This window comes from Xenopus laevis, chromosome 8S (genome assembly GCF_017654675.1).
Source record: "Xenopus laevis strain J_2021 chromosome 8S, Xenopus_laevis_v10.1, whole genome shotgun sequence".
In the NCBI taxonomy this organism is placed as follows: Eukaryota; Metazoa; Chordata; class Amphibia; order Anura; family Pipidae; genus Xenopus; species Xenopus laevis.
Window position 1 is genome coordinate 84,880,553 of NC_054386.1, and position 22,184 is coordinate 84,902,736.

Below are 22,184 nucleotides of genomic sequence, written 5' to 3' on the forward strand. Positions count from 1 at the left end.
AGGGCAATTCACTTTCATTAACAAAACTGTTATAACATAAAACATTGCACTAAAACTCCCAGAAATGTGTTCAAACTATCATAACCAGACAGATTTGGTAAAACGGACTGTACAGGCTGACATTTTTCGCTCATCACTAAACTTCATATAATCTGACAAATCCTACACTTGGTGAGTGTATTATGTCCTTCTTTCTGGCACATGAGATTTAGGAACAATGCAAAGCTTATCTTAAAGGGATCCTGTCATCGAAAACATGTTTTTTTCAAAATGCATCAGTTAATAGTGCTGCTCCAGCAGAATTCTGCACTGAAATCCATTTCTCAAAAGAGCAAACAGATTTTTTTATATTCAATTTTGAAATCTGAAATGGGGCTAGACATTTTTTCAATTTCCCAGCTGCCCCATGTCATGTGACTTGTGCCTGCACTTTAGGAGAGAAATGCTTTCTGGCAGGCTGCTCTTTTTCCTTCTCAATGTAACTGAATGTGTCTCAGTGGGACATGGGTTTTTACTATTGAGTGTTGTTCTTAGATCTACCAGGCAGCTGTTATCCTGTATTAGGGAGCTGCTATCTGGTTACCTTCCTATTGTTCTTTTGTTTGGCTGCTGGGGGGAAAACTTGCAGTACAGCAGTAAAGAGTGATTGAAGTTTATCAGAGCACAAGTCACATGACTTGGGGCAGCTGGGAAATTGACAATATGTCTAGCCACATGTCAGATTTCAAAATTTAATATAAAAAAATCTGTTTGCTCTTTTGAGAAACGGATTTCAGTGCAGAATTCTGCTGGAGCAGCACTATTAACTGATTCATTTTGAAAAAATTTTTTTTCTATAACAGTATCCCTTTAACGACAACAAATCTGAGCCTGCCTGGAAGAATAAAGGTATGACTGTTTTTTCATTTTAGCATAGGTAAAGCTTATTTTGTTAACAGAAATAAAAAAGTATTTGGAATTATCTTATAGGGTGACAGACCTTTTTTTAACCTAAACAAAATAAAGATTTCTAGAAAGGCTCATACAAGGGAGATCATATTTCATAAAGTGTGCATTATTTAGACTATCATTATAGCTGGAAAATATACAGTAGATCATTGGTGATGCTAAAGTGCTTGTCTTCATCAGATCATGGTTCAGCTACGAGGGACGACATACATTTTGTAGGGCCACGGTCGTGAAGCATTGGTGTTAGGTTCTGGGGTAATTTTAATATCTCCTGTATCCACAGTGGATTTTAAAATGAATTTCTGTAAAATGGCAGTAAGAAATATGAAGAGCTCCATCCGAGCCAGTCCTTCCCCTGCGCACATACGTTTTCCTAGAAGATAAAGTTAGAGGATACTATTTAAAGTCAAACATACCAAGGCGATATCACACCAAGATTAACATCAATGCATATGTAAACTAGACTTTTTCAGCTGTGCATTTCTCCATTTTTTCCTTTATATGCATTTTAAAGAATATTCAAAATCTAAGAAGAAGCTCTAACTATATATGGTGCAAAATAAAAATAAATTCTTATGGGCAAACTTTGTGATATATGTGATCATCCCATAACAGTATTCCTCATGAATGTTATGGTATATTTTTCTGGGATATTTATATGACATCTGCAAAGATAATGGTGATGCTCATAGAACACCTTTGAAAATTCTCAGCAGAGGTATCCAACTCAATTACTGTTCCTACCTGAGGAAAATGGGAGAAAAGCATCATTTTTCTTAAAGAGGCCATTCTCATCTAGAAAGTGCCCAGGGTCAAACTGATCCGGATTTTTGAAGTATTTAGGATCCTTAAGCACAGAGGTTAGTACTGGAAATATCAAAGTTCCCTACAATAGAAAAAGAATAAAACATGTTAAAAGTAATGCTTTGCATTTTGAACAACTTTTTAAAAAAAACAAAAAACAGAGATACAGGTATGGGATACATTATCCAGAAAACCTTTATCCAGGAAGCTACAAATTATGAGAAGGCCATCTCTCATAGACTCTGTGTTAATCAAATAATAGATTGTATTTTTATCTGTAATAATAAAACAGTAGCTTGTACTTGATCCCAACTAAGATATAATTAATCTATTGGAGGTAGAGCACTCCTGTTGGGTTTATTTAATGCTGAAATTATTTTAGAAGACTTAGGGCAGATTTATCAAGGGTCGAATTTCGAATTCATGGTCGAGGGAGGATCGACCCGCAAACTTGAATCAAATTCAAATTTGAATCAAATTTTATTCTCCAACAAAAAAACTCGAATGTCAGGAGGATTGCAGACAACTCTAAATTTATCCCAGGATGTCTTCCATAGGCTAAAACAGAAATTCGGCAGATTTTAGGTGGCGAATAGTCAAATTCGAGTTCTTAAAGAGCCAATGTATGATAAATTTTGATTTTTTTTTTTTTAAAACTCAAATCTAATTTTAAAGGGCATGTAAAGTCTAAAATAGAATAAGGCTAGAAATGCTGTATTTTGTATACTAAACATAAACATGAACTTGCTGCACCACAAGCCTAATCAAACAAATGATTTATGCTTTCAAAGTTGGCCACAGGGGGTCACCATCTTGTAACTTTGTTAAACATCTTTGCAAGACAAAGACTTTGCACATGCTCAGTGTGATCTGGGCTGCTTAAGGAACGTCAAAAACAAAGCTGCTTGAGTTCTGCATGGCTGGGAAGTAAGGCGGAGGCTCCCCCTGCTGTTCATAAGTATGATTGTTTCCCTACTCAGCAGTTAGGGACCGTCTGACAATTCCTATCCATAGCAATAAATGAAGGGAGAATTTCACTGCATACAGTCAGGTTTCTTATAAAAACGGTACACATTTTTTAATTAAAGTATATTGGAGATTGGTTTCTTTTTCATTAAAGAAAGTAAAAACGGTATTTTATCTTTTTGCCTTTACATGCCATTTAATAATTCCCTAATAGAATTTGACAGTTTTGGCCGTAAAAACCTTGAAAATTAAATTCGAAATTTGAATTTTCACTTTGACCTTTGATAAATCTGCCTCTTCCAAATGAAGCAATATTTCTTATCCAAGAAAACACCAGGTTATGAGCATTCTGGATAACAGATCCCAGATACCTGTATAGTGAAGCTTACTGCACATTTTCCATTCATCATGTGTCCAACAGGGGTTGCACATTGGAAAGGAAGATCACTCCAGAACACTCTCATAAGTCTTCTTTAAAGCAGCATAACTGTATCCCTATTAGTAAACAATTTGCATTGGACAGCTATGTGCAAAATGACTGATATAAGACTGGGAGCACATCATAGGTAGATGGTGTCTTGATTGGGCTTAAAAGTGGGATAGGCAAACATGTATGGTGGAATTGGTCCATATGGGGTAGCAGGCAAGGACTGGCTTAATGAAGCAAATGCTAGTGGGACAGGCTATGGAGCAGGTAGAGGGACTGATGTACAGGGCCAAGGGAAGGTCAGCATGTTGAGGCTTGCAGGGGGTACTAGTTAGTGCAGCAGAGAACAGAGGCCTTTTTGTTCAGGTCAGCATCGTGCACAGCATCCTACCCACATACCTTTCCTTTAGGTTGGCTTGGGGTGGTGAGCAGAGGTTTGTTTTGTGATATTTAAGGTAGAACTAAACCCTTAATTAAAAAAAAACCCTACTCCCCTACCCTACATAGACCCCCTCCCTGCTCTCCCCCAGCCTAGCTGTTACCCCTGGTAAATGGCCCTAACTCTTTACTTACCCCTCGGTGCAGATTTTGGGCATCAAAGTTCAGGGGCGCCATCTTCTTGGTAATCTTCTGGTCTTCTTCAGGCACTTCGGCAATTTCTGTGACTTTTGGCTCATGTGCAGTTGTCGCGAAACGGAAGATTGCTCCAACTGCACATTCTGTGATATGCGTCTCTCTCTTCCTGAAAATTACCAAAGTGAAGAAGATGGCGTCTGTGAACTCCGATGTCCTGTATCTGCACGGAGGGGTAAGTAAAGAGTTAGAGGCATTTACCAGGGGTAACAGCTAGGCTGAGGGGGGAGCAGGGAGGGGGGGTCTGTGTAGGGTAGGGTTTTTTTTTTTTAATTAAGGGTTCTCCTTTAAAGCTTGAAGACAAACAAAAGCCCAAATGCAACAATGGTGTATGGTCTCCTTAAGCGAGGGGTCCCAAGAGTGATATATTTGGTTGCCCACTCTTACTAGGTGATCCAACTCCAACTGTTGCAAAAGATGGCAGCCTGGCGGGCAGCCCATAGTGGTTTGGCAAGCATTCTGAAGGTCACATGTGTTATCTATGCTCTCACAATTATTATTGTTTAACTGTTTTATAAATATGATTTGTTATTTGTAAATAAAAGTTGTGGCCTGTTTGATCCTACCTGAATATCTTTATTGTCTCCTAGGTGGGACTAACGGGACAAGGGAGTCGTGGTATATAAAAGGTGCTAAAAAGAGATTTTTAAAGTGCTAAAAAGCTAATTTTGCTAAAATGCAAGTTTTTTTCATTTGTTAAGTATAATTGAGACAATGTTTGCTTGCAGATCATAGATGTTTTCCAGATCTAGAAATGTACTACCCCTTGTCAAAAATAGTTGGACCATTTTGTAAAAAATGAAAAAAATTTAAATTGCAAATAGTACAAAGACAACATATTACATGCTGAAATGTTGTTTTCTGAAAAACATATGATCATTTTGAATTTGATGCCAGCAACATGTTTCAAAAAAGTTGGGAACAAAAGACTGGAAAAGTTGTGTAATGCTGATAATAAAAAACACCCAGAAGAACATCTCAGCAATTGGCAATAGGTCAGTAACATGCCTGGGTATAAAAAGAGTGGATCCCAGATAGGAGTAAAGATGGAGAGGGGTACACCACTCTGTGGCCACAAATTACAACAATTTAAGAATAAAGTTCCTCAACATAAAATTGTAAAGAATTTGTGGATTTCATATTCTACAGTATATAATATTAGGGAATCCAGAGATATCTCTGTAGGCAATGAACAAGGCTGAAAGTCAATACTGGCTCTCATGATTATGATTCTGTAGTTGAAATCAATGCGTGGACTCAGGAATACTTCCCAAAACCACTGTCTTTGAACACAGCTTGTTGTTGCATCCATGAATGCAAGTTAAAACTTGGAAAGAAGAAATCAATCATATATAAACATGATCCAGAAACACAACCACCTTTCAGGGCACACGATCATTTAAGAAGGACAGAGGTGAAGTGGAAAACTGTTCTGTGATCTGACGAATCAATATCTGAAATTCTTTTTGGAAATCATGGACACCATAACCTCTGGGCTAAACAGGACAAGGTCCACAGGCTTTGTTATCTGTGCATAGTTTAAAAGCCAGCAACTGTAATCTATATATGTTTGTAGAACTCAGTAAACAAGTCCCTCACCTTGGGAATGTAATATCCTCTAAAGATTGTGTCTTTGCTGGCTGCATGTTCCAATCCAAGTGGAATAATGTCTGCAAATCGTTGAACCTCATGGATTACAGCTTCAGTATATGGCATCTTGCTCCTGTCCTCGACTGATGGGCAGCGGCCTTGGCCTATAACTTGATCAATCTCCTTATAGACCTTTTCTAAAGAAGACCAAACTTGTTTAAAAATGTACACACAAACGCCCAGTTAAACAATATCATTCTATAAGGATATTCTACCAAATGTATAAATAGATTGTGTGTGTTTTACAATGTTTATTTCAAAAAATCCTTCAGTGGAGGCCAGTATAATATTTTTGTAACCCGCCCCGCTGGTCGGGCATCTAATCTTACCTCCAGATGCGCTGACCAGCGGGTTCGGGTTGAGGCTCCTCCGAACACGTCAGGTGGATATGTACCTAGTGCGTCCACATTTTGTTTCTTTACTAGCCTGTGATTTTTGCCTGTCAGTGATGTGACCACTTCCCGTAGGAGGTTGAAGAGACACTCCTACTCCTCCCCTCCCATCCTCTGTCCTGTGTGTTCCCAGCCTACGCATAACTGTCTTGTGCTGCTGCCTGATCATTCACTTAATATAACTTAAATGCTCAACATAAAGCAATGGATGTGAAGTTTAATACAAAATGTAATACATGTCATAGTAATATTTTCTTTTAAAGGAAAACTATACCCCCAAAATGAACACTTAAGCAACAGATAGTTCATATCATATTAAGTGACATATTAAAGAATCTTACCAAACTGGAATATATATTTAAGTAAATATTGCCCTTTTACATCTCTTGCCTTGAGCCACCATTTCATGATGGTCTCTGTGCTGTCTCAGAGATCACCTGACCAGAAATACTTCAACTCTAACTGTAACAGGAAGAAGTGTGGAAGCAAAAGACACAACTCTGTCTGTTAATTGGCTCATGTGACCTAACATGTATGGTTTGTTGGTATGTTTGTGAGTACAGTGAATCCTACGATCTCAAGGGGCGGCCCTTATTTTTTAAAATGGCAATTTTCTATTTATGATTACCCAATGGCACATACTACTAGAAAAGTATATTATTATGAAAATGGTTTATTTACATGAAGCAGGGTTTTACACATGAGCTGTTTTATGCAATATCTTTTTATAGAGACCTACATTGTTTGGGGGGTATAGTTTTCCTTTAAAGTACAACAGTATTGTCCTGTGTTCCACAGCAAATAGGCATCAGTCACAAATGTAACTGCCCAGCTGGACATTGTCTATAATGCATTGTTATACACTGTGCAACTCCCTGCCTCTATTAAATGATAAGGTTGTTCAAACAGTGTACATTAGTATTAACTGTTATGAAATTCCAGAACAGCAGCTGTAGGTTTGTTTTCCTGCATATTGACACAGTATATGATCAGGTGCAGGGAGTTGCCAGGGAATAGATGCAGCAGTTCTGGAACAATTTATGTTTAATTGCAGTTAGTTGCAAGGGAATAAATGCAGCTGTTCTGGGGCAATTTCTGACCAGGTGCAGGGAGTTGCAAGGTAAAAATGCAGCTGTTCTGGTACAATTTATGATCAGCTACAGAGAGTTGCAAGGGAAAATGCAGCTTTTGTGGACCAGTTTACAGCCAGGTGCAGGGAGTTGCATTGGAATAAATGCAGCTGTTCTGGAACAATTTTATGATAATGTGCAGGGAGTTGCAAGTGAAAAATTTAGCTGTTATTGTGAAACAGTTTATGGTCAGGCACAGCGAGTTGCAAGGAAATAAATGCAGCTGTTCTGTAACATTTATAATCAAGTGAAGGGAGTTGCAAGGGGATCAATTCATCAGTTCTGGAACCATTTATGCTGAATTACAGGGAGTTGCAAGGGAATAAATACAGCTGTTCTGGAACAGTTTACGGCCAGGTGCAGGGAGTTGCAAGGGAATAATTGGAGCTGTTCTGGAATAATTTATGATCACATACAGGGAGTTACAAGGGAATAAATGCAGCTGTTCTGGAACAGTTTAAGGTCAGGTGAAGGGAGTTGCAAGTAGGGATGCACCGAATCCTCTATTTTGGATTCGGCCGAACCCCCGAATACCGAACCGAATCCGAACCTTAATTTGCATATGCAAATTAGGGGTGGGAAGGTGAAAACATTTTTTACTTCCTTGTTTTGTCATGCAATTTCCCACTCCACCCCTAATTTGCATATGCAAATTAGGATTCGGATTCGGTTCGGCTGGACAGAAGGATTTGGCTGAATCAGAATCCTGCTGAAAAAGGCCGAATCCTGAACCGAATCCTGGATTCGGTGCATCCCTAGTTGCAAGGCAATAAATGCAGCTGTTTTGGAACAGTTTATGATCAGGTGCAGGGAGTTGCGAGAGCATTAATGCAGCTGAAAAGAATACAATACTTTTAGTAGCAGATTATGTTTTATTTAAACAGCAGTTTGCATTTCTTTTTTGTACCAATTATAGCAGGGGAAGTGAGAGGAACAAGCAGTGAAGGGGGGGATGAACAGGGCAGAGAGGGGGTTAAAAAAACAGGGCAGAGAGGGAGAGAAATGAACACTGTAGAGTGGGGGATAAATGAACCGGGCAGAGAGGGAGAGAAACAAACACTGCAGGGAAGGGGGTTAAATGAACAGGGCAGAGAGGGAGAAAAGGGAACACTGCAGAGAGGGGGTTAAATAAAAAGGGCAGAGAGGGAAGAAATGAACACTTCAGGGAGGGGATTCAATTAACAGGGCAGGGAGGGAAAGAAACGAACAGTGCAGGGAGGGGGTTAAATGAACAGGGCAGGGAGGGAGAGAAACGAACAGTGCAGGGAGGTGGTTAAATGAACAGGGAAGGGAGGGAGAGAAAAAAGTAGTGCAGGGAGGGGGTTAAATGAACAGGGCAGAGAGAGCAGGAGAGAAAGGAACAGGAGCAGTTCAAGGAAAGGAAAGGGTGATCTGATGTCTGCAGTTTGTGTGACATCACAAACACGCCCACTCTTCCCTTATTGGCTGCTGCTCAGTAACTTAGGCAGAAGGTGCCAGCGGCTCCACAGCCTCATACTGGAAACTTCTAGACAGGAAGTTGCGAAGGGGGAGGGCTGAGCACAGTTTTCAAGCTAATACAGACGTTTTTGACCCAAAAGGTATTTAAATAAAAACTATTACTTCTATTTTACATTATTTTACATGGTTTAATGCATCGTGAAATATATGCTATATGTCCCCTATAACAAATCTGACTACTGGCCATACGTTTATCGATTGCACCACCCTTGGCTAGCGGTTTGGGGCTCTCATACCCAGATATGAGGATTTTGCTGGTGATTCACAAAGAAATAGCTTACCTTGAATTTCTGGGTACTTGAGTAAAATAAGTAAGGCATATCTCAGTGTCAAACTTGTGGTCTCTGTCCCAGCTAAAAACAAATCGATGATGTTTCCAGACAAATTCTCATTGTGAAATTCACTGTTAGGATTAATTTTTTCCTGGGGAAAGGCAAGAAGACAAATCTGTGCATTTGTCTTTGTGGAGTTCATAAATCAGAACAGCTAAATTGTATTGAGCTTTATCATAAGCCTCATTTACTTAATTTCTCAAGTGCAAAAGTGCCATAATTCTCCATGTTTTCATTTTCCACAGTGGAGAGTTTTTCTATTTGCAGGCAAAAAATTAAGCATACTAACTGTTTAGTGGCAATGTATAGTACAGGACTCCCAAACATCTGAGAGCCAAGCCTAATAGCTGCAAATGGTGCACTGGTAATATACACTAATGTAACAAAAAAAATCAAAAAAAAAATCACAAGATCAATGCAGAGAGCAGCATCAGGAGCAGTGATGGGCGAATTTGTGTGTAAGTGTGGCACCTTATTGATTTGATTTGACTGCGACTCCTACAGTTACATTGAGTTGGAGAAACAAAAGCATGTCTGAAAGCAGTTCCATTGTGAAGTGCTGGCTCTTTCTGAAAGCACAGGGACAATGACCTGATATGCTTGCCTATACACTAATATTAAAACTTGAAAAAATAGGAATAACATTTTATACGGTAGAGTGAATTGTTTACAGTGTAAACAGCAATTTAGAAATAAAGCAACATCATAGAAATTATGACAGAACCCATTAAACTTAAGAAGTAGGGTAGAAATGTTGTACATTATGCTTTGGGCTTCTGTACCAGCCAGAGGCAACCACAGCCCTTTTAGCCATTGTGCCTCCAAAGATGTAGTAGCTCCTTATCTTATTTTCTGCTGATTCACTGCACATGCTCTGTGCTGCTGTTAATTTCTTTAGTTTAAGGAGTGATGCACAATACGCTGAATTTATACAATATGAATGTCACAATATAAGGCTGATGTAAATCATTCAGATTATTGGTACATGGCAGCTCAGAAACCAACACAATTAACATCAGAATTTAATTCAGTAAGCTGTGGCATCAGTTTATATGATAGTTTATGCGACAAGCCCTAAAATGCAATACTCAGCAGCCCGGGCAAAAAAATCTAAGCAGCCCACATGTAAACGTGTGATGATCTTGTACACATCCACTCATATATTGGGGTAAAATTAAAAAAAAACATTGTGTGCATAAAGAGCTGCTTTCTCACTTAAGTGTAATTCTTTGTGCCTTTATATGGTCACAGAACACCTCAGTGACTTCTAATATCCTTATCATTTACAGTACGGGGTACACAGGGCCGCCATTAGAAATCAAGGGGCCCCGCACAACAAAATTTTTGGGGCCCCCTGGGCCCCGCCCACACTGACGACCAAGCTCCACCCCATATCCCGCCCACTCCACATCGCAGTTAAAAGACCACACAGATATTAGCGCTAAAAAAGTAACCCCCCCCACACAAGTTGTAAAAAGCTATTGATGGTCAGGGCCCCCTTATAAAAAATTGGGGCCCCAAAAAAAAAAAAAAAATATTGGTGGCAGGGGCCCCCTTATAAGTTAAAAAAAACTTGGGGCCCCAACAAAAAAAAATGTAAAAAAACCCCCAAACATTGGTGGCAGGGGCCCCCTTATAAGTTAAAAACAAATTGGGGCCCCAAAAAAAAATTTGAAAAAAAAAGAATTTTTTTTGAAAAAAAAAAACATTGGCGGCAGGGGCCCCCTTATAAGTTAAAAACAAATTGGGACCCCAAAAAAAATTAAAAAAAAAAAATTTTTTTGAAAGAAAAAACCTGGTGGCAGGGGCCCCCTTACAAGTTAAAAAAAATTGGGGCCGCCAAAAAAAAAGATTGGTGGCAGGGGCCTATAGAATATTAAAATAATACATTGGTGGCCAGGGGATTAAAACAAAAAAAAACACACAAACTGGTGTTCAGTAGAATTGAACTCATGGCTTCAGTACTTCAACTTCGCCTCCTTTCGTGACTTCTGGTCTTTTCACCGCTTCAGGACTTCAATTTCGGCTGTTTTCGTGACTTCGGGTCTTTGCGCTGCTTCAGGACTTCGGCTGTTTTCGTGACTTCGGGTCTTTTCGGCGCTTCGTGACTTCGGGTCTTTTCGGCGCTTCGGGACTTCGGCTTTTTCCGTGACTTCGGGTCTTTTCGGCGCATCGGCTTCGGCTTTTCGGCACTTCCACATTCAGCAACGCAAGAGGCAAGACGTACGGCTCGGGCGCTCGTAAGGGGGGCCCGGATCTTCAAAAAATGCATCGCTGCTGGGCCCCCCTCCATGCCCGGGCCCGGTACGCTTGTCCCCCCCCTGATGGTGGCCTTGGGGGTACATTATCCCTTATAATACATGAGTGATACTCAGAGTTCCCTGTATAAATCAGCCTGCAGCCTTGTACCTTTATATGGTCACAGAATCCCTCAGTGACTTCTAATATCCCTATATTACAGTAAAGCAACATTAGCACTTTAGAGTAATTTTTAATTAATGGAATTAAATGAAATGTCTCAAATGATCCCGCCTCACAAAACACAAAAATAAACTGAGACTTTATCCAGGAGGAGCCATTATCTCCACTGCTATTAAAGGGGTGGTTCACCTTTAAGGTAACTTTCATTATGTTATAGAATGACTAATTCTAAGCAACTTTTTCAATTGGTCTTCATTATTTTTTTTTTTATATATAAATACATATTTATTTGTCTTTTTCTTCTGATTCTTTACAGCTTTCAAATGGGCCTCGCTGACCCCTTCTAAAAAAACAAATGCTCTGTAAGGCTACAATTGTAATTTTTTATTACTGATCCTTCTATTCAGATTCTCCTATTCATATTCCAGTCTCTTATTCAAATCAGTGCATGGTTGCTAGGGGAATTTGGACCCTAGTTACCAGATTCCTTAAAATGCTAATTGAAGAGCTGCTGAATAAAAAGCTAAATAACTAAAAAAAACACAAATAATAAAAAATGAAAACCAATTGCAAATTGTCTCAGAATATCCTTCTCTACATCATACTAAGTTATCGCAAAGGTGAACCACCCCTTTAAAGGTGTTGATATGATATTATAAACTGCGTGTAAGTGCGTATTTGCTTCTCACTCCTTGTACCTCATTAGGTGATTTGCCACTTGTCCTACCCATAACTTCACCTCAGAGGGGCCCAGGACAGTCTCTGTTAATATGGACTCAGTAAAGACCCTGTAATTGTCAGTAAGAGTAAGTAAGTCATGGGAAAGTCTAGCAGAGAAAACTGCAGACTTCTGTCAGGGCCTTTCTCCTTGGCCTTTTCACCTGCAATAACTCTCCCCGAACTTAGTGTGGCACATTCCACCCCTACAGGACTGGACTGGCCTGCCCCCCCCTACAGGACTGGACTGGGCTGCCCCCCTACAGGACTGCCCCCCCCTTCAGGACAGGACTGCACTGCCCCCCTACAGGACAGGACTGGGCTGCCCCCCTGCCCCCTTCGGGAACCCCTCCCCCCACTGCAGGGGGCTTAATTACCTCACTGAGTACTCCATGCTTAGCTGGGACACTCACACAGTAGCAGCAGCAGCAGTGCGAGAATAGAGGAGAAGAGTGGGAGGGGCAGAGCCAGGAGCGGTCCTAGAGCCCACCGGATGCACTGAAAAAACTTCAGAGGCGATGCTGAATCTTTCGCTTGGTGAAGTAAATCCAGTAATACAGTATATAAAATATGCCATTTCTAGTCATATTCATCTTAAGGCTTTTGTTCTCCTAAAGGGAAATGGAACTCCTTGTTGACTTATAATATCCTTATAATTTATGATTACATTATTACCTATATAAGCCATGCATTCCTAAAATACTTGGCAGCAGAAGTGGTGGGAATAGTGCTCATGTCATAGGGTTCTATACTCCTGTACCCAGAATACTGCAAGGTGGGTGCCCTCAGAAAAATAATGGGATAATCATGGCCTGGACGGATACAAATTCCAGTGCCCCTCACATAAGCACTATGTCTAACCTCCCATAATCCCTCTACAAAGAGTGACATCCTACTAAACTACGGATCCTAGCATTCTCTGAAAAGGATATCCAGCTTGCCGAACTACATCTTCAGCACATCTTGAAAGAAATTCCCAGCCTTCTAAACTACAACTCCAAAGCACACATTCTCCCATATTTTTCAACACAAACAGTAGCATGGGCTATTAGGCTTTTTATTAACCTTGTGTTTTGATATGGTCATGGAACTTGGTGTCTTAAATAGCCTTATAAATTACAGTAGATGGTACATATATTGCCAGTCAGTATAAAGTCTGGGAACAGCTATATTCATTATAGTTAAAGATTTCAACTAATCAAACTTCCACAAACACTCACCTCCTCCATTTTTATCAGGAAGCAGTCAATAAAGTCTCTTGGACAGTTTGCATCTAGCGTAGCTTTGTGAGATTTTGCCTCATCCCTCACAAACTCTTTTAGTTTATTAAAATACATGAAAAGCTTTTGGTGGGGGCCAGGAATGTAGCAAAACATGTTTGGAAAGAAATTGAAAAGCTGTAACAAAAAATTGCAATATTGTTATTTGAGTAAGATATAAAGGCAGGTGTGTTGGTAAGAAGAATAGATGGGTATCTATTTAGGTGGATGGGTAGGTGAAAATATGGGAAGATTGTTGGGGGAGATGTTTGGTTGGGTAGATGGGAAGGTGGAGGTGTGAGTAAATGAATGGGTAGTTTGGCGAGTAGATAGAATGGTAGGTTGTGGGTGGATGAATAGGTGGGTAGATGCATAGGATGAGTGGCGATGTGGGCAGATGGGTAAATAGGTGGTAGCTGGATAGGTAGATGGGTATGTGAGTGGGCAATTGAATGGGTAGGTAGATAACTAGATATTGTGAATAGATGGATGGGTTCATGGTTACATAGGTAGACAGGTATCTGAGTTGGTATTGATGGGTGGATAAATGTGTGGGTACATGTGTAGGTGGGTGGGTGAGTAGACAAGTGGGTATATGTATAGATGGCTGAATAGATGTGTGGGTGGGTGGTTTGGTGGGTGATCAGGGAGCCACATAAGTGTATAAATTGGAAGTAGTTGGTTTGGTGGCCATGTGGGTAAGTATATTAATAGGTTGATTGTAGTTTTGATGGGGGGTAGTTGGGGGTTGGTGTGATGGGAAGGTGTGTTGATCGGTACTTGGTAGGTAGGTTCATGCATAGGTGGGTGAGTGTATAGGTGGATGTGGGTTGGTGGTGGGAAGGTGGGTAGATGGGTAGGCATATGGAAAGATGGGTAGGTGAATAGGTTATAATGGTACATGGGTAGATATTTATATGAGAATATTGGTGTTTAGTTGGGTGGATGAGTGATGGGTGGTTTAATAGGTAGGTGGGTACATGCATAGCTTGGTGGGTGCACAGGTGGGTAGATCATAGTACATCAGTGATAGAAATATATACAGATTGATACATGGATGGTTGAGTAGATAGATTTATAAACAGAGATACAGATGGATAAAGGAATAAAGAGATACTGTACATACCATTCCAAAGAAAGAGTTCAGCAATTGGAAAAACTCTCTAAGGTACATAAGTAGAGTCATAAATTTCCCATCCTCATAGTCAAATCTCTCCCCAAAAATAATGGAACAGATGATATTGGAGACAGCTAGTCCCAGCAGGTACATTGGATCAAATGGTTCATCTGCTTTCATTGATGAAAAAAATTAGTCAGTGGTTTGACTTAAAGGGTAAGTAAAATGAGAGTAGAACCTTTCTGAGACATCAGCACAGGAAACATTTGCTCAGCCAAACTTTAGCTCATGACAGCATTATATATATATATATATATATATATATATATATATATATATATATATATATATATATATATATATATATATATATATATATATATATATATATATATATATATATATATATATACACTATACACTATACACTGTATAACCTTTTATATTTGTTTTCTATTTTTAGTGGTTACTTGCATTTTTAAAATTCTAATGCCAGGTTTTGGCTTAACCCTAGGGTTAAAATTTTTTAGGAATTTCAAAGAAAGCCATAGATATGGTCACTGGTACTCTGACAAAAAAGTTGAAAGCCTGCTATTAGCAGTCTAAAACTGAACATTAATGGCAGTTGTCTAAAACTGCTAATATTTCAGGAACTAATAAACACAGGACATTTGTGTAAAGGTACCTTTGGAAAACTTTGAACAATTACATCTCTTGGCTTTATATCCCCTTTATTATAACTGCAAATGTTAACCACCTTTTTTCTTTAGAAAGGCTTCTTCCAGGCTTCGGGCTTCCTCTTGTATCCTTTCTTCAATGCTTCTCTTCCCCATCCCAAAATTTCTTAGAGTCGTAAGAGTAAATCTCCGCATTGTTTTCCACCTCTCTCCGTGGCTCAGAATAACACCTAAAATGCGCAAATACATATTATAAATGAAAGGAACCTTCTTGTGATTAAAGACCCATTACAATGTCATTTATAATGAAACAGTGAAACTGTTCCATGAGGCAATCATATTCATTTTCTCTTAAGCGATGTTATTACATATTATACGTTAAATCTCATGGGTTGTTTGTGCTTATTTCTACGTGGATATGCTTTTGTGTATTATAAGAATATTAGAAACGTTTAATGAGCAACAGGCCTGTGGCCTATTATACTCTAAGGAGTCTTTTAATATTCATACATAATATACTGTATACTGTATGAGAAGGGAATTTTTTTTTGTTAATACACAAACGGGGGAATGTAATAAAAGTCGGTAAAGGAAAAACTATTCGCAATGCGAAAAGTTATGCCTTTGCGCAAAAAATTTTGCTTTTTAATATAGCTTTTGCGGAAACTGTTTACAGACCACTTCCGACAGTGGAAGACCATTTGCGAATTTTATAGTTTGCGCCAATGAGCAGAAAATGTTATAAAACTTCTTATTGAAAGTCGTTTGCTCCAAAAGATTACGGCACCTTCAAGCACTTCTTAAGAGTGCGCAATTAGAATTCGCAATGCGCAATGCAATAACAGTTTGAGGAACAATATTACATTGCGAGATGTGTTTTTTTATTCTTATTGGTGAATTTGTTTTTCTCTTTGCAACGTTACATTCCCCCCATATACAGTAGGTAAGTGGGATATGCTTTACATGCTTTGTTTTTCTGATGTATGTTTAACCCTTTAGCTGCCAGGTGGTGCAGCTGCACTGTTGCTGAGCATTGCTACCATTTATATAAATATGATTTTACCTTTTATTTGAATGGAATATGGAATTTATGGGCTAGCATAAAGCCATTTGTAAATGTAACTGAAGCTGAAACCAGAATTTGTTTATCCCTTTCTATTCATTGGTTTGGACAACGGAGTGGTAAAAGTCAGTATTCCTCCAGTTCAGTTGGCTTCTGCTACAGTACATTGTTTCTGCAGTTAGAACCAAAAATATAAACAGCCAGACACATACTGCATTCAATAGCAGTTACATTTACAAATAATATTAAAACCACTGAAGATTTTTATGGTGACAATAGGGGGCACATTTACTAAGGTAATTAACCCTCGATATTCGACCCTCGAAGTAAAATCCTTCGACTTCAAATATCGAATTCGAAGAATTTACCGCAAATACTTTGATCGAACGATCGAAGGAAAAATCGTTCGAACGAATGGTCGAATAGTCGAACGATTTTTAGTTTGAATCGTTCCAATCGAAGTCGAAGTCGTAGTAGCCTATTCGATGGTCGAAGTAGCCAAAAAAACCTTCAAAATTCAAAGTTTTTTTACTTCGAATCCTTCACTCGAACTTAGTTAATGTGCCCCTATGTGTATTGAAAAGATTATTTATTCTTTCATTATGAAAAACAGCTTATGGATACAGCATCAGGAAAAAAAACTACAACAAATAAGAAGAAATAGATTGAAAATACTCGTTCTCTTACCATAATTTTTAAATAGCATCTGTGAAACCCCTCCATCTCCTCTGTCACTAAAAACATCACTGTGGTCAATTAATGCTTCCTTCACAGCATCGTACCCAGTGAGGATGATTGATCGATGACCACCCAGATGCACGGTGTACACAGGTCCATAGGTTTTACTTAGCTGAACAGAAAACAAAGTCTCAGTATAAGATTTACGCAGTGGCTTAACTATATGTCACTGGGCCCCACAGCAAATTATTTTTCAGGCCCCCAAAGTGTCTAGAGGTTTAACCAATATTTATTTAAGTTGTATAGGAATTAGGACCTTGTTTGCCAAATTTTTATATCGTAGATGGCACCACTCACGGTTTTTCTTTTCTTTAAAAAGCCTTTATTAAGCCATGGGCTCTGACCGAACAAATCGGCAACGTTTCAGACAGGGCCCCTATACCTCCTGGGCCCCCTGCAGCCGCAGGGTCTGCTACCTCTGTAGTTACGCCCCTGGATTTACGGTATCATTTTAATATTTATGCCACAACCAGGGTAGGACTGGGCTGGCGGGACTCCTGGAAAAAACACGGTGGGCCCGGCTCTTGTGGGCCCCGTTGGCCCATATCATCAAAAGTAAAAGACGCGCATTAAAAAAAAAACGCAAATGTGCGTCGAAACGAGCACGCATCGGTTTTACGTGTGCATGTTTGCTTCGGAAATATGGTTTGAAACAATGAGCATTCTAACATCCTATAAATGCAGTATATGTGTAATTCAAAGCCAAAGACAGAGCAAACTTTTATATAAATGTCTAGTTTACTGTATCGCAAACTGTACTTCTAAACCCAAACTCACCCGAACAAGGGACGCAGGAACTTCTGTAAAGCCGACCTGTAAAAAATTGCCCAGCAATGGAAATGCCGTTGGTCCGGGGGGCAGATGTTTATGTTTGCTGCTGCCCCCCCATTTGACTAATACATAAAGCAGGAGAATGACACAAAAACTGAGAAGAATCGTCCCAGCAGAATCCATTACCATGCTAACATTAATAACGTTCCAAAAGCTCTTTCTCTGTGTCTTTATTGTGAACCAACCTTTAACACTTTAAGAATGCAGAACACACAATGTGAGAGCTGCGGAGGTGTGTCTATATTGGGTGTAGGGTTACATGTACAGATCTTGCATAACAAAAAGTGACCTACAGCAAAGCTGACGTTTTAACCCTTACCGGCCAGCCGATTTGTCCTAAATGCGAGCATCTACTGCCGAGCAGATATCTTTGCACTCCATTACGTTTACTTAGGATTTTTCATAGCTCCCAACATTTTGGAAATAAAAAGAGGGACAAAAAAAGTTTCCACACTCAGGGGCACATTTACTTAGCTCTAATGAAGGAATAGTAGAAAAAATACTTTGAATTTCGAATGTTTTTTTTTGGCTGCTTCGACCATCAAATTGGCTACTTCGACTACGACTTCGAATCGAACGATTCGAACTAAAAATCATTCGACTATTCGACCAATCGATAGTACTACCGGATGTAGGTATATTAATCAGCATGTTGGACAATATAATTCCCTCTTGGCTACAGTATGTGTGCAAAAAAATTTTTGTGCGAACTTTTTATACTTGTGTGTCCATTTTTAAAAGCTGTGAGTGTAATTCGGAAATGTATTTATATAATTTTAGTATTACAAAGGTCACCAAGGGAAACTGCACCTGATGCAATTTTGGCTGATGTGTCAAAACATATTCAGTTGTGCTTGAACTTCAGTGCACATCAGATGTAATTGCAAAAAACATTTTCTGGTTCTGATGCTCAGTGATTGGCTGTGGAAACCCTGGCACTACCTCCCCCTTTAGAGGTGATAGCTCAAGAGTTGGCCTGCACCAATAGGCGCCCTGTGCTCAATTTAGAACAGAGACAGAGACACAGGGGTGTGATCGCACCCAAGCCCACACCCCCTTGGGGCCCTCCATATGTGATAACTAATCACATATGCAAATTTGCATATGCAAATTAGGTTTCATATTCGGTTTGGTATTCGGCCGAATCTTTCACAAATGATCCGGGGGTTCGGCCGAATCCAAAATAGTGGATTCGGTGCATCCCTAGTAATTAGAGAGTGTGGCCACAAAAATTTGGCTCATCACTACTATTAACATCTTCAAATAGTTCAAGGAACCTCTGCCATTGACTTCTAGGTTTTAGGTGGTGAATATTCAAGTTAGAAGAACTGTTTCCAGGGTCGAGGTGTGATAAATCTCACATTCAAATTTGAGTTGGTGCTTTTAAATTTGAAATTGTGAGTTTTGACCAAAGAAGAAATTCGAAAATTCTAATTTACCATTCAAACCTTAGTAAATCTGCCCCCAGCTGTTATGTCATTTAATTTGGGGGTAATTTGTCTTATTTTGCAGTTTATGATGGGAGAAACCATTTAGCTGCCATAACACATATAATTATGCCCGCCTTTTCCTCCTTTGGTTTTAGAAAATAATGTTTTGGCTTAATATATTTATGTTACTAATTACATTTCTTAGTCAAAATAACACTGTTATAATTAAGTAAATAAATTGCTAATTTCTCTGTATTACCTGATACCTGCTAGAATATAATGAATCCTTATGGAAGGCAAAACAATCCTATTGGGTTTATTTATCATTTATATTATTTTTTAGGAAATACATTATTTTCTAAAACTTACATCTCTATATACGTTAGGGGAAATCAGAATACAGCTAAATACAGCAGTTTACTTTATACAAACATCCAACTGGCTAGGGTCATTTACATTAATTTTTTATTTTTATAGTTCTGAGAAAGCATTTGCTTACATTTAATATGTTAGAATCATATTCTTCATAGTTCTGTAAGAGGTCCAGAAAAAAACCAACAAATAAATTGGTCCGTACAGATTTATACCCACATACAATTTTGTATATCAGTGGTTGTGTCAAGGTGCATTCCCTGCATTTTCATACACACTATTTACAAACTACCCACATATTAGTTATTTTATTTATATTGGTTGCCATGTTGATAAGGATTAGAGCTCTCCTTGGCTGAGGATTCTGAATAAACTGTTTTTTGCTGCTTGTATTAAGTTATTGTGTATATATTAAAATTCCATATTTGTCCCTGTATGTTTGTACTTCTATTATGTAAAAATATGCTTCTATTATTTATTTCTTGTCATTTTGGAGTGGTTAAAATGTACTTAATAATTTGTATTTGCACACCTAAGAAACATAGACACTCACAACAACACACACACAGCAGGAGACCTGCCCTGATGACATGAGTTTTCTGTATACAGTAAAATAGCACACCTACCATATTTTCTGAGATAGCCCTGGTGAACAGACAAGGAATACCTGGGCTCAGCCTCAGCCATCAGAGCAGAGAGACAGATGGGACCAGAAAGGTGCAGACGTTGCACTGACCTCTTAATCCTGCAAAGCATCAGAATAAATGTTACCCCTTCATTGCCTGAGTATAGCATCTGTGCTAAATCTCCCCATCAGTGCAAAGCATTTTTATAAAATGAAACCCATTTGTTTTAAGTGAATAACACTTTATTACAGTTAGTTTTAGTCTAAATAACTGAAAATTTGGTCTTGTGAATGCTGTAAATTGAATATACTCCACTAGGTGGCGGTAATGCACACTCTCACACAGCACTGAATTTGAAAATCTGCAGGGAATTTGCAAATATGTTTCCAATGTTTGGCTATTACGCACTAGATATTATGCACATACTCACATGCATGCCCCTTACTGTTGCACCATTATGCAGGGTAAGTTGAATCATGTCTCGAGATTTAGTAAACAATATCCTTGGAATATATGACGAAGTGGTTCTGCGAGCCAAGAAATTATGTATTGTAACAAATGTTTGTTTTGTTTGATTATTTCTTTTTTTGTTTTCCTTATGTTACCAAGAACTGTCATATTTAATATGTAATCTTATATGTCAACTTACTATTTGTTGTAAACAATATTCTGTGACAACTGTAACATATGTATTACAAAAAAAAATAAAAAGATTGGAAAAAACCCATAGTGTGCAGCTTACAGATATAAATGGTGCTCCAGGGTGCAGTTTGCACTTCTTACCATCCTAGCTCATAGGTGTGTCCTATCCCTAAGGCAGGGATCCCCAACCATTTAGAATCCGTGTACAACATTCAGAAATAAAAGGAGTTGGGGAGCAACACAAGCATGAAAAAATTTCCTGGGGTGCCAAATAAGGGCTGTGATTGGCCATTTAGTAGCACCTGTGTATTGTCAACCTACATTGAGGCTCTTTTTGGCAGTGAAGCTGGTTTTTATGTAGCCAAAACTTGCCTACAAGCCTGGAATTCAAAAATAAGCTCCTGCTTTGAGGCCACTGGGAGCAACATCCAAGGGGTTGAAGAGCAACTCACGAGCTACTGGTTGGGGATCACTGCCCTAAGGCAAGATAATGAGAAGTTTCGGCTGATTTGGGACATTTGTGACTCCCTAAAGATGTATTTCAGGCTGATGATGAGTTTTAACAAACCATCCTGCGATCCCAAGACAGATCTTGGTCTATCCATTTTGAAAATGTCATCTACCAATATATAAAAGGTCAGACACTTGAGTGATATAGATCTGCAGGAGAATTAAAAATAAAATCAACTAAAACAATAGGAATAACATATGTCCAGCACAACTATTATGTTAAACATTGGAATATATTGTTGTATATAGTGCTCCACTTAATTTTTTCTTTTATATTTGCAGTGATTACAGAACTTCTGTTTTACTTTGGGCTCAGCAAACACATTATATGACCCTTCAAGTACCTTACCGAATTCTGTAATCCCAACCACCCTGCCAAGTTCTGTATTAGGCCCATTACAACAAGGACACCCTATGTAACTGGGATGTTGCGTCGCCTCCCAACCCCTGACGCGCAAGTGAATGAATGTGCAAGCATACACAAACATGCATATATGCACAAAGACGCGTGCATGAACAGACGTGGCTTCCATTACAGGGGAACAGAGCAGCAGGAATGAAGAGAGTTGAGACAGGGGACTGGAATAGGAGTAGGCAGCAGAGAAGGTACATGCCTGGCGCCCCCTAGATTTGTGTAGGGATGCACCTCTGATGAAGTGCCAAAGAGAGGCACGAAACACGTCAGGTGACTAGACACGTTATGGTTTAGTTAAAGAGCTCCAGGAGGATACCTGTTTGTGTTTTTAAAGATGCTTGGTAATAAAGACTTTTTTTATTCAAGCACTACCCGTGGTTGTTAAGGCTCCCGTCTTACTATTGTTACTTTGGACGTTGTCATTGTGTCTGTAGCAGAGTCCAGTCGACGGAGGGCCACCACAAGGGTAGATGCGGACCATTCACATGTAAGTAACTTGTATGCCTAGGGATGCACCGAATCCACTATTTTGGATTCGGCCGAACCCCCGAATCCTTCGTGAAAGATTCGGTCGAATACCGAAC

General features: G+C 39.1%; 1 protein-coding gene across 2 annotated transcripts; it reads right to left on the bottom strand.

The window, feature by feature from the left end:
* Positions 1-905: 905 nt before the first annotated feature.
* On the bottom strand, positions 906-17,807 carry cyp2a6.1.S (cytochrome P450 family 2 subfamily A member 6 gene 1 S homeolog). Of its 2 annotated transcripts, NM_001086141.1 has the most exon segments (9): positions 906-1,321; positions 1,693-1,834; positions 5,378-5,565; positions 8,732-8,873; positions 13,141-13,317; positions 14,306-14,466; positions 15,054-15,203; positions 16,724-16,886; positions 17,552-17,751. In NM_001086141.1, coding segments are annotated over 9 exon segments (1,491 nt in total). In that variant the 5' UTR covers positions 17,735-17,751; the 3' UTR covers positions 906-1,136.
* Between the last annotated feature and the right edge of the window lie 4,377 nt (positions 17,808-22,184).

Bases quoted from the DNA above. Each gene is read 5' to 3' on its own strand.
- cyp2a6.1.S (XM_041574071.1), bottom strand. From the start codon at position 17,734: ATGGTAATGGATTCTGCTGGGACGATTCTTCTCAGTTTTTGTGTCATT. The intron at 16,887-17,551 runs GTGAGTTTGGGT...TTTTCTGTTCAG, and splicing joins TTCCTGCGTCCCTTGTTCGG to CTAAGTAAAACCTATGGACC. The intron at 15,204-16,723 runs GTAAGAGAACGA...TGCGCATTTTAG, and splicing joins GATGCTATTTAAAAATTATG to GTGTTATTCTGAGCCACGGA.